Genomic DNA, 12,045 nt, shown 5'->3' with positions numbered 1-12,045 from the left:
TATTGCAGATGTCCAATTGGAATCTCTTCAGCAGTCTGCGCAGGGTTGCGTTACGGAAAATGATCCCGCAGCTGAGGTATTTGCCGGTTATAAAGCTTCAATCGTGTATCTGTGCACAAAGATTCGGATGTAGTCATTACCACATGTCTAGGAGTTAGAAGGGTTGTTGGAGAGATGAAGACATTTGGGCCAAAGAGCAGGACCTCTCCAGAATGATAATTTGCGCAGGTGCTGATCTAGACAACAGTAAACTGGAAATACACGCTTAAAGACTTGATAGATGTAATATCACCCATGTTGACTTGCCCATGGCCTTAGATACCAGATAAGTTCGTGATACAGAGGCATAAGGAAGCACATTCTCGCGTTTTTAAAGTAGATAGCCTCGTGTAGTTCTGTGATATCATCGTGCCAGGATACTGTCAGAAGACAAAGTAACGGGAATCCGTCTAACTTATCAGAGATCGGTTGTATGTTGGAAGCGAGGATTCAGAATCAACCCAATACAACAGCAGCCGAAACTGGCTGTCTTTCACACCAAAAAAGTACCAACTACTTTTTTCTTCATCTATATGAATGAGCAGTTTATTGTGACGAACAAACAGTCTGTTTATATGATAGCTTTTACAGTTATAAGCCTGGTGTCACCGACAGAGCTACAGGTGGAAAGAAGTATAGGTTGAATAGTCATGGCTACTCGGCTATCGTATTTTGTCTAGCTAGAAACTGAGCAGCATAACCCGATGCATCATTAATCACCAGCACTTTTTTAAACGGTAGCTGCTGCTGCTTGTCCCATTCCCGTAGGATTAGGTCCTGGTAAGCTGGAAGGTTCATCAAGGCACCGGACAGGACGAGTGCACATTTACGGGGATCACAAATCTCAGCCAGCGGTTTGACCTGCTGGACCAAAGTACAGGCTGCAAATTTTAGAACCCCTAGTGCTTGAGGATTGGGATCCCGTTCTCTGAAGCCTAACTTTGTGACAACCTTTGCCAAGTCACCTATCTTCTCTTTAGGCCTAGAATCTGAGTGGTATATGTCTCTAAGGACGCCTGCTTCGTTAGAGTTGAGCTCTGCCAAGATTGCCCTCTCGAACTCTGTGAGCTCGTGAGTAGTTTGAAACTGCTTTTGCTCCACACTAGACAAAACAAGCTGAAGGGCTCTCTTTCCAATATCAAAAGCACTCCCTTGGTCTCCAATCAGGTAGCCCCAGCCTCCTGTCCGACCAACTTGGACAATCTCGTTCGACGGCCCCTTTTTGAAGGCAGTTGCTACAGATCCTGTTCCGGCGATCACGGAAATCGCACATTCGACCGAGTCATCCATTGCAATACAAGAGCCGAGAAGTATACCATCACTGGTCAGGCGCAGTGTTCCTTGTTTTTTAGAAACACCAAAAAGGTCTTCCAGTCGACGGGTCAATGTCGCAATCTGGTCAGCGTGGTACAGCCCCGCCAATCCTACCCAGACCTTCGAGAATCTGAGTACATCGGGATGGCCAAATTCCTGTCTCGCAAGGGCTACCGACGATGCCCGGTCTGTGGCCAACTTTATTTGATCCATAAGTTCCTCTAGAGGAACTGAATTGAAATTACACGGACCAGCCACCCCTTGACCAACAATCGTTGACTGTGTTGCAATCGAAACAGTGCAGTTCGTTCCACCGCCGTCAACACAAAGACAGTAATCAGATTCACTCTGAAGGAGCATGGGCTTTGGCAAAGCCTTTCTTCTGATTCCTTGAACGAAAATGTGGAAGTTACCGCCTGCGGCATGAAGCATCCGCCTGGTAACATCCGGAGGATAACCGGAGATAGCCACGGCGCAGGCTAGCTTGACACTGCCCTGACACTCCGAGATTAGATAGTCAATGACCGCATCGCCTTCAGCTGTTTCAGGAATGTCAATCGCCTGTGAAGACGTTCGCCCCTTTCCCTCTATGATGTGCATTGGGGCTCCATCACAGACCTGACGCACAATTCTTCTCCCACGTGCCTTCAGCTTCCAGTTATTCACTCGAACATCAATCATAAGACCCTTATATGTTTTGCCCAGTTTTACCATAGAGCAGGTGCTGATCATATTGAGGATCTGCTTAGCAGCGCTGCCTGCTTTGAGTCTAGTGCTGCCCGTGAGAAATTCGGGACCAACCAAAGGACATATGATATGTTTCACTCCGAGCTTGCCAATTCTAGACGGATGCGTGTTCGTAATTCCAGCCGTAAGTGCGTCATGCTTGAGAGCTACTTGAAGTGCTCCTAGAACAAATGGGGTTCGTCCCGACGCTGAGATGCCAACCACTGTGTCCTGTTCATTGAGCTGGAGGGCCTCCATCCTCAGAGCTCCGTCACTCTCCACATCCTCAGCACCTTCTTGGGCCTGAATTATGGCTTCAGTGCCACCTGCAACAATGGTAAGAAACTGTCGGGGGTCAACCGAAAAGGTTACTGGCAATTCACTGCAGTCCATGAACCCAACTCGGCCGCTATTGCCGGCTCCGACATAGATGAGCCTGCCTCCAGCTTCCAGTCGCGGCGCCAAATCATCAATCAATGATGCAATATCGGGTAAGCAGCACGCGACAGCACCCCCTACTTGACTCTCCTCTTTATTGAACTCTTCACATAGGCCCAGCGTGTCAAGAAGATCGATCTTGTCCGCAGTTGAGGTTCGAGCCTCTGTCTGCAGTAGGTCCAGACGTTCGACATATTTGGATGGCGCCATGGACTGAAGTTTAGCGACTGCACGCAATGCCGCTAGAAATTGACATGTGCCTGGTGTATTGTTATTTTTGGTAAGATTTAAAGCGCTTCAGCGAGGGTCGTCATATACTAGCAATGGGCGATATCTGGCGTGGGTGGAAGTCGGTGGCCGATATCCGCCAATATTTATCCGTACTGCACCGCGTGCCAAAGTGGCACATCCGCCTTCTCCGTAGTGTGCAGTAGTCTAAGTTAGTCTTGCACTCTTGTTCGGCATTCAGGACTTCGGTCTCTTTAGCAAATGTAACTTCACCAACCGCTAATCCTGTTCTGTTCTGGGCTAATTTATCATCCCTACCTTGTCTGATTTCCGTCTGGCGCGATGGAAGGCAGAGTTTTGCTGCACCTCTGGGTATTTATACACGCATACCTTCTTCCCCCGACTAGAATTCTTTACAGTGGCTCCTGATCTGCCGGCACAATGTCCGAAGTAAAGTCCACTGAACCGGACGTAACCTCCTCCTCTCATGATGGAGACTTTATACCCCCAAGGCCAGCCAAAAATATCTGGTCCAGAATCTACCATGACCCGTGGTTTCAAGTGTCTTTGATTTCATTTATTTCTTTCTGCAATCCGGGTATGTACAATGCCCTCACTGGCATGGGAGGCTCTGGCCAGGTAGACGGCACTGTTGCTGCGAATTCGAATGTCGCGACGCATGCATGCACCGCTGGCGCAGCCCTGGTCCTAGTGGGCGCGTTCTACAAATACCTTGGCCCTCGATTATCTCTCCTGATCGGAGGGTGGACCTATGCTCTCTACGCAGGGTCGTTATTGCACTTCAACAGAACGTCAAACGGCGCATTCGTCATCGCCGCTGGAGCGATTCTAGGTCTTGGTGCCGCTTTCTTTTGGGTGGCCCAAGGTACGATCATGGTTACCTATACCAATGATAACACGCGTGGGCGAGCTATCGCGCTCTTTTGGGTGATTTTCAACCTCGGAGGAGCTATAGGCTCTCTTGCCAGTTTCGGGCTGAACTACCACTCCAAATCTGGCACGGTGACCGACTCTACCTATATCGCCTATATCGTGGTTATGCTGTTTGGATGGGCTCTGTCGGTATTTGTGTGCTCGACGGAGTCACTGTCTCGCAAATACCACGGCAGTAGGATCTCCCAGGACTCCAAGGCCCTCAATTGGTCCAACCTCCAGCGCACGGCTATGGAGACCGTCAAGATTGTTTTCGACTGGAGGGTTATGTGTCTATATCCCATGTTCTACAACGCCAACGTGTTCTATTCGTACCAACAGAATACCGTCAACGGCAAGACCTTTAACCTGCGCACACGCTCGCTCAATGGCGCATTGTACTGGATCGCTCAAATGGTAGGAGGGCTTCTGATGGGCTCTGTACTGGATCTTAAAGGGATCAACCGCCGAGCCCGAGCATGGATTGGCTGGGGAGTGTTATTTGTCACGGGCATGGCGATCTGGGGAGGAGGCTACAAGTTCCAGCTCTGGAATGACCAGCGCATGGCGCTGGGTTTCAAACAGGATATCGACTACAAGGCGGGTAGCCAGTATCTCGGCCCGATGTTCTTGTACTTCTTCTATGGCGCCTATGACTCGTTTTGGCAGTCGTATTGCTACTGGATTATCGGGGCGCAGTCCCAGAATCCTGTGGTCAACGCTGTGATTGTTGGTACGTACTCGGCTCTGAAGCCTGCGGGGGGAGCCATGGCCTGGCGAATCAATGCGAACAAACTCAACCCCATGTCTGAGTTTGCTATGAACTGGGGACTTTGCATTGGTAGCCTGGTGGTGGCAGTTCCTACTGTGTTGACGCTCAGAAAGGGGAAAGACAGTGCGGAAACAGACCACTGCTGAACCGGTGGCAACTAATGGATACCTGCCACGAGGCGCTTTGTGAGGGAGAACTATTCATCAACAAGAAGTGGTCTACCCTGGTGCAATTTTTGGTCATTTTTCCCGTCAAACTGGCGACAGATTATGTATACAGGGTTCAGTGGCTTTTAATGCCTCATAGTGAATAGATAGGAATTAATATACGCCGTGCTATTTAATACATGGTACTGCAACCCTCCAGGGTCTAGACCCACAAGCCGCTCTTTAGTTGGAGAGCATTGGTATTAGTTAATAGAATAGCGTTATGAATATCAGGTTAGACTAATGTTATTTAGTAATGTTTTCTTACCTCGCGTCAGATTCTCCACGAATGACGACTTCGAGTTTGCTAACGCGTCGGGAAATGATATAGAAGATCCAGGCTGATTAGGGCTGCAAACGGACCAGCCGAGATGCGGGGTTTCGTAGCCGAGATCCACCGAGAGCGGAAGTCGGCCGGCGTCTCGGGGTCTCAATTTCTGTCCTGCATGGGTGCCTCAGGCGCTAGCAGACCGTCACCTCGTATAAGAAACTGTTCTGGACACCGATCTCCTCGCGCGCACTAAACTTCGTCCTTACGACCCACCTTATAGTGCCGGGCCATGGGCGGGTCGAGGAAGCCTGCTAGTTGCCTGATCTGCCGCCGGCGGAAAGTACGTACTAGCTTTAAGCCCTATACCAACACGTGTCTAATAATCCACTTCCTCTAACTTCAACGCGCATTAGATCAAATGTGACCGCAGTGCGGGATTTTGCAGGAACTGCCGCAATCTTGGCGAGCAGTGCGTATATACAACGGATGCTGGCACGGATACCAACGTGACAGATGATGGACCTACATCGAGCGATTCTGTGACGCAGGCAGGGCTCAAGCGCCGACGGGTCCTCCGGTCTTGTTTAGAATGCAAGCGAACAAAGTCCAAGTGCTCGGGCGGCTCGGCATGCACCCGATGTACTAAAAAGGGTCTGCACTGTTCTTTCTTTGAGGAGGAACCGATCTCCCGAGAGGAGGCTTACATTCAGGGGTCATCGCATGCGATCCCGACATGGCTGGTCATGAGGAATTTGCCGCCAATCGATCGGGTGCGAGAGCTGATTGACATTTACTTCGCTCAGATCCATACAGTCCGCTGCATGGGCTTCTTGCATATTCCGACCTTCATGGAGCGCTTCAAGGACAGAAAGACGATCTTGACCGAGATGCCTGGCTTGATATATGTCATGTGTGCATTGGCTGCCCCATTTTACTGTGCCAGGGTGATCGCTGCTAAGGAGGATGGTCCTAGCCCTGCTGTGCTATTCTTCGATGCCGGCAGGGGCTGGGCGGAGGCGGCGTTGCAATGTATGTTTTCGAGCTTTGGGAGTCCGCGAATCGAGTGTCTTATTACTGGGGTCCTGCTCCATGAATATTACCTGAGAGTCGGCGATTATGCCAAGGGATTCCTTATCTCAGGCTTCATCGCGAGACAAGTTCAACTCCTACAGCTGAACATGGAGTACGATGACGACGTCCTGTGTCGGAAGAGTAAGTTGTCATGGGCTGCAAAGGAGACCAGGAGACGCGCTCTATGGGCATGTTATCTCCTCGATGCTTCCATAGAATGTGGCATCAACCAGCTTTGCCTGATACCCTCCGGCGATATTTACGTGCAGCTCCCCTGTTCCGAAGACCTGTTTGTGCGTAACATCCCATGCAATACAGAATTGTTGACCAGAGGCAAACTACTTCCCTTCGCTGACTCCTCAGCGGTGGGTGCGGCGGGGAATCTCGATCTCCGTGCATACTACATTAGAGCAATGGCTATCCGTTCCAAGATCTTGAAATATGTCAAGAACTTGGAGGGGGAAATCCCCTGGGAAGTCACTGAAAGCTCCCAGTTTCATAAACTCGACCGTGAAATCAGGGAGCTCGATGCTTCCATCCCAGACAGTCTCAAAATGTCTTCGGAAAATGTATACATCTTCAAGGCGTCTGGCCGCTTAAACTTGTTTTTTGGTGTACACATTCTCATTGCCCAGACATTCAACGACCTGTACCGTATCGGCGTATCAAGACTGGTCTTCCCGAATACTGCGACTAAATGGATACGGGAAAACGCGCCGGTGGATTTCATCAGACTCTGCCATCGAACCTGCATCAGCAAGGCCGTGTATATTGGATCCTTACTAAAAGACCTCTGGAATTGCCACAAGCTGAGCATTGTCGACCTTCCCTACGCGGTACATACGCAGATATGTAGCAGCGTCCTGGTCACCAGCCTGTCGTCATGGAGGGAGCCCGAATCCCCGCTCCCTCACCTGTCCCACAGCGACTACAAGGGTATATTGCAGACCAACGTCACAATTCTGAAGTACCTACAGAGGTACATCAAGGCAGACCTATACTACGAGTCGGCTACTCAAGCGCTAAGGCACTTCAACACACGATTCTGCCACGAAACCCCCGAACGCAGAGCAACTGGCCCCATAAGAGATACCAGTCCGATAGACAGTAGCGATCATACTAGACCGTCCCAATCTTTGGAGCATATCTTGAACCCCCTGGGTACGTATCCCATGGCCCGCAAGCAGGTACAACACTATGATCAGCAACATGTGCGTGATGGGACATCAGACCAGCCGTCAGTCCCGCAGTCAGATATCGGGAACTCGTACCCATCTGCCGCGGACAATCCTGCAACTGTGGATGGATTCTTGGGCTTCCAGGACCAATCCTTCTTCAGCCAATTCCCGGACTGGGCACCCGACATTCCAATCATGAGTGACATGGGATATCCTACATTTTTGGACCAGTACCCCGTCAGTATTGGTGATGGTACCCTGGTAATCTAGTCTTAGACGTGCTGGAGGAACTCCTTGAACGAGTTCGGGTAGATTATGTACATAAGTTGAACCCTCGACGCTGTTTCCAATAGAACACCTGTATGATACTGTGGATGCCGAGCAGAATCCCGCCGAGTGGGGCCCCGAAAGGTCTTTAGGGTTCCGGGCCGGGAGTCCATGAGGTCAATGAGTCAAACCGCAGGAAAAAAGAAGCATTTAATCCCCATCTTCCCCACCATTCATTCGTTCCCACCTCTCAAACAACATTCCATTCGATTCAACCACCATCATGCCGCAAAGTCTTCGCTTCGTCACCCTGGACGTCTTCACCACCGAGCCGTTTCTAGGCAATCCACTCGGCGTAGTCTTTCTCCCCAACTCGCCCGAACATGGCATCACGCAAGAACAAAAGCAACTCATAGCCCGGGAATTCAACTACCCGGAGACGATCTTCGTGCACCCACACGCACCCTCCGACACAACCAGAAAGATCGACATCTTCACCACAGCCGAAGAGCTCCCCTTCGCGGGCCACCCCACCATCGGCGCCGTAACATGGTTCCTGGAGCTCTCGCCCGATTCCGCCGACCGCACGAACGTGGACACCCTCATCACGAAGGCGGGTCCGTTCGCCATGGCTCGCGTCCCGAACGCGGGCGGCGCTGTGGCCGCCAGAATCGCGCATAACGTGCACATCCACTCGCGCCGGTTCCCGCTGGCGGAGCTGCTGCGGCTTCATCCTTCGCTGGGGGAGTATCTTGGTGGCGGCCGTGACGGAGCGAACGAGGAGGGCTTCCCCGTCTTCTCGATCGTGAAGGGCATGACTCAGGTGCATGTCCAGTTGCCCAGTTTGGAGGCGTTGGCTGCCGCGGAGGGGCCTGTGAGTGGCGAGGTTGTTCCTTGTACTTCTGTTTCTGAGGGTGGGTATCTGGATGCCGGGTGGGAGGGGGACGGGCTGATTGTAGTCTATTTCTTTGTCCCGGGTGTTTATGATGAGAAGACGGGGAAGACGGTTATTCGGTCGCGCATGTTCTTGAGGAACTTTGAGGATCCGGCCACGGGGAGTGCGGCCAGTGGACTGGCGGCGTATTTGACCCTGACTAGGGCGAGGGAGTCGAGCGACATCGCGTTTGATTATGATATTGTGCAGGGGGTCGAAATGGGGAGGAGGAGTGATATTGGGGTTGCTGTTACGGTGGATCGGGAGGATAGAGCCAAGGTGGAGAGCGTGGAGCTTCGCGGCACTGCGGTCCAGGTCAAGTCGGGTGAGATTAGGGTTTGATCTGGGGTAGCTGTATGTAGACACACATTTCATTGGATGCGTCGGAACATGTCCTGTATTTCTTCAACCAGCCCCCAAAAGTATGGAAGTCAATTTTGGGAGATCCTCTAACGGTTGATCCACTGAAAGAACTGGCGGAGAAAATCGTGGGTCGTGGCAGATCTTTCAGAGTGGCGTCTTTCTCCTTCGCCACTATGGAAGACCATAAAGATATCTATGATTTCATGGCGTGAGAAGTCTACTTTGCAATGGACAATCTAGACTGTATTCAGAGACGCAAAACCCGGACATGTTGGTATTTACCTGTGGGGCATCTATTAACTATGATACATGATAAGCCCCACAAAGTCAATTATGACGGCGAGATCTGCTTAGTAGTGTGCAATACGGTTCTTAGTTGCAGCGAACCCTTCAATCTCCACCTCGACGACGTCAGAATGTTGGAGGAACTCCTTTCGGAAGAAGCCTACCCCAGATGGGGTTCCAGTCATGATGATGGTGCCCCTACGGAGAGTCGTCCCACGAGACAGATGACTGATGATCTGCCGAACGGTCCAGATCATGTCCCCAGTACTGGTCTCCTGCTTCACCACGCCATTGACCCTGGTAATCAATTTCAGCGCTTGGGGGTCGACAATCTCGTGCGCTGCGACGATGGTATGGCCAATTGGTGCGAATTTGTCCATCGATTTGGCAAAGCAAAATTGGCCACCGCTGGCCTCTGGCAACTGGAAGTTTCGTGCAGAAAGGTCATTCCCAGCTGTATATCCCAGGACGTAGTCTAGGGCTTCAGATTCCTCAACATTCTTCGCATCTTTCCCAATGACAACGGCCAATTCACCCTCGAAGTCAAGTTGATCGCGCGCGTCGGGGTGGATTTCGATCGTCTCAAACGGCCCGGCGAGCGAATCTGCTGGCTTGGTGAAGACGACTGGATATTTGGGAATGGGTAACTGTTGATAAACACTGTTAACATGAAATGGTCTGTCTGGTGGAACTCTCGTTACCCACGTTTGCTTCCGTTGCGTGCTGTCTGTAATTTACCCCGATGCATTGCACGATGGGCGTGCTTTCGATTGGGCATTCGAGCTACATGATGTACATCAGCTACTAACTCTTGGTGTAATTTGGCAGCTTGCATACCGAGCCAACCGTTAGAATATCTTCTGTCTTCTTGAAACTGGTAGAAAGATTCCCCTCCAATCTCCTAACTGTGTATTTATTTCCGACCACGTTCATAAGATCACCATAATGGACCCGTGTGCGGTAGTTAAAGCGAACCAATCTCTTGAACACGGACATGATGGGTTCGTTGTTGCGATCCTCCAATCTGAAGTAGAAGACTAACGGCTACCGTATGAACTTTATACAGGCTTTCTGTAGGGAGTATGATAAGGCGTGTTGTGGGATTTATGGGAGATGTGGGATCAATGCTTGTCACCATTCCAGCGCGATCATAGTGCACGAAAAGGCAGCCAGACACCGTCATCCTTCAATATATTCCTTGAGATTTGCATTTGTGTCTATTTTAAGCTCATGTGGCTCTTCATCAATACTCCACTTCTATAGTTCAGAGACGGTCGATTTCACAACACCGTAGGGCAATCTCACACTCGGGGCAGTGGGCTCAGTTGTGGCAAGTGCACGTGCAAGTCTTCTTAGCATAGCCTCTCCAGTAACATAGACTACTCAAGCGTAAAAGCAGACTTAGTATTTTTGTGATTAAGGCAAAGGCTGCCAAGCACTCTTTGACTACTAGAAATGATACTTATACGTCCTGTTAAACTCAAATGTGTATTCACACAGCCGGCAGGACCTAGTTGAATAGGTCGAATGATCTACTTAGGCCATCAGAGTGTCTACATTCGCATCAACAAGACCATAAGCGGGCATTGCTCAAATATTCAGTGATCATATGGTCACTGGCCAGCGTAATATCGATAAAACATGCTCAAATTGATCGAGTACGCCGAAGACACCAAGAGGATGTACGATCCTCGAGAGATACATCAAGTACGGGACAAACATAGGTTAATCATTTACGCCAAAAATGCAGCAGGAACGTCAGGGCCCCAAACAGCCAATGACTCCGACCCAGCCTGTACATATCCCACTGGCGTATGTTTGTTGACCAGGTCTCCATCGGCGTAGTGCTCAACCATATTTCCAGTGGTGTCCCACCAGTAGTCGAAAATCTGCGATCCCAGAACGTGGCGACCAATTCCCCAGACTGACTTATAGCCCTTCTGAGCAAGCCATTGATGGCCCAGGTGTTGCGTGTCATAATCGTGGACCTCAAAGGAGCAGTGATGGACATGGGCTGCTTGAGGATTCGCGCTCAGGAAGAATGAATGGTGATCTGACATAGCTTCTCCGAGATCAATGTGGGCGAACATGGTGACGATCTGTCTTTTGTTGTCCTTCTCAACATACAGAAGGTCTGTCGGGACGATGTTGAAGGTTGAAGTGTAGAAACTCAGCAATGTGTCAAACTGCTGTGTACAGAGTCCGAAGTGGCCCAGCTGTGTGATTATCAGCAAATGCAACGAAGACAGGGCTCGAAAAGAGAACTCCCTACCTTATGAACAGCAGCAGGCCCAGTTTCGAATCGGTTGAACTTTCGCTGACGAGATTTCTCGTCTGTGTAATTCAAGATAATATGTTCGGGGTATTTTGTCTCGGCCGCGGGTGTTGTTTGCCCATAGACAACATTAAAAGGGAAACCCTCTGGATCAGTGATGGTCACGATAGAACCTCCACCAGGCGCGTCGCCTAGATCTTGGACGGGACCAGCAGTCGGGAGCTTCGAAGCCCTTCAAAATACTTGTCAGATCTCTTCCCTGCAGCAGAGAGGGGAATCGGCAGGGAGATTGTTGAAAGCATACTTATCAAATTCCTCTTGGCTCTGCGCTACAAAAGCACCACCCAGAAACTTCTTAGGCCCCTTGCGGGCATAGTAGACATACGGATCGGGGCCATAGCCTTTGAACCAGATCTCCTCCTCTGTTTTCTTCGCAATCTGCATTCCAAAATCTGAGACAAGTCAGCCGTGGTGCACGAGTACCAAGACTTATCGGAGAATTACCCAGCATGAAACGCTCGATCTCATCCAGAGACGGGTGCTGATATCGCATATGACCTAGCCTTTGCAGATGAACGCGGTCTGTGGGGTTGATTTGTTGCTTCGCGAGCCAAGCTGACTGCGACTCCGTATCCGCCAAAGCGACGGTATCTGGGATCGATGCCCCATGGTTTGGTGTCGGTGCGGTAGCCATTGTTAGATCAGATGAACATAGATCTCTTGTCCAGTGTCTATCGCTGAAAAT

General features: G+C 50.5%; 5 protein-coding genes across 5 annotated transcripts; 3 read left to right on the top strand and 2 right to left on the bottom strand.

Annotated features, from left to right (window-relative positions):
* Positions 1–693: 693 nt before the first annotated feature.
* Positions 694–2,727, bottom strand: ANOM_004961 (putative glucokinase regulator family protein; the record flags this gene model as incomplete). Its single annotated transcript, XM_015550218.1, has 1 exon — positions 694–2,727. The coding sequence occupies one exon, from the start codon at positions 2,725–2,727 to the stop codon at positions 694–696; it is 2,034 nt and encodes a 677-aa protein (XP_015408210.1).
* Positions 2,728–3,186: 459 nt separating this feature from the next.
* Positions 3,187–4,596, top strand: ANOM_004960 (UNC93-like protein; the record flags this gene model as incomplete). The annotated part of the gene is made up of 1 exon (XM_015550217.1): positions 3,187–4,596. The coding sequence occupies one exon, from the start codon at positions 3,187–3,189 to the stop codon at positions 4,594–4,596; it is 1,410 nt and encodes a 469-aa protein (XP_015408209.1).
* A 620-nt stretch (positions 4,597–5,216) lies between these two features.
* On the top strand, positions 5,217–7,446 carry ANOM_004959 (Zn(II)2Cys6 transcription factor; the record flags this gene model as incomplete). The annotated part of the gene is made up of 2 exons (XM_015550216.1): positions 5,217–5,267; positions 5,341–7,446. The coding sequence occupies 2 exons, from the start codon at positions 5,217–5,219 to the stop codon at positions 7,444–7,446; spliced, it is 2,157 nt and encodes a 718-aa protein (XP_015408202.1).
* Positions 7,447–7,726: 280 nt separating this feature from the next.
* On the top strand, positions 7,727–8,719 carry ANOM_004958 (PhzF family phenazine biosynthesis protein; the record flags this gene model as incomplete). Its single annotated transcript, XM_015550215.1, has 1 exon — positions 7,727–8,719. The coding sequence occupies one exon, from the start codon at positions 7,727–7,729 to the stop codon at positions 8,717–8,719; it is 993 nt and encodes a 330-aa protein (XP_015408203.1).
* Positions 8,720–9,090: 371 nt separating this feature from the next.
* ANOM_004957 (uncharacterized protein) lies at positions 9,091–11,994 on the bottom strand (the record flags this gene model as incomplete). The annotated part of the gene is made up of 7 exons (XM_015550214.1): positions 9,091–9,672; positions 9,731–9,808; positions 9,863–10,049; positions 10,763–11,241; positions 11,298–11,532; positions 11,605–11,752; positions 11,805–11,994. 7 exons carry the CDS (start codon positions 11,992–11,994, stop codon positions 9,091–9,093), a joined length of 1,899 nt encoding a protein of 632 aa, XP_015408196.1.
* Between the last annotated feature and the right edge of the window lie 51 nt (positions 11,995–12,045).

This window comes from Aspergillus nomiae, assembly GCF_001204775.2.
Source record: "Aspergillus nomiae NRRL 13137 chromosome Unknown contig00086, whole genome shotgun sequence".
Taxonomy (NCBI): Eukaryota; Fungi; Ascomycota; class Eurotiomycetes; order Eurotiales; family Aspergillaceae; genus Aspergillus; species Aspergillus nomiae.
Note: the sequence above shows the minus strand (reverse complement) of the source record. Positions and strands in the feature narration are given on the sequence as shown.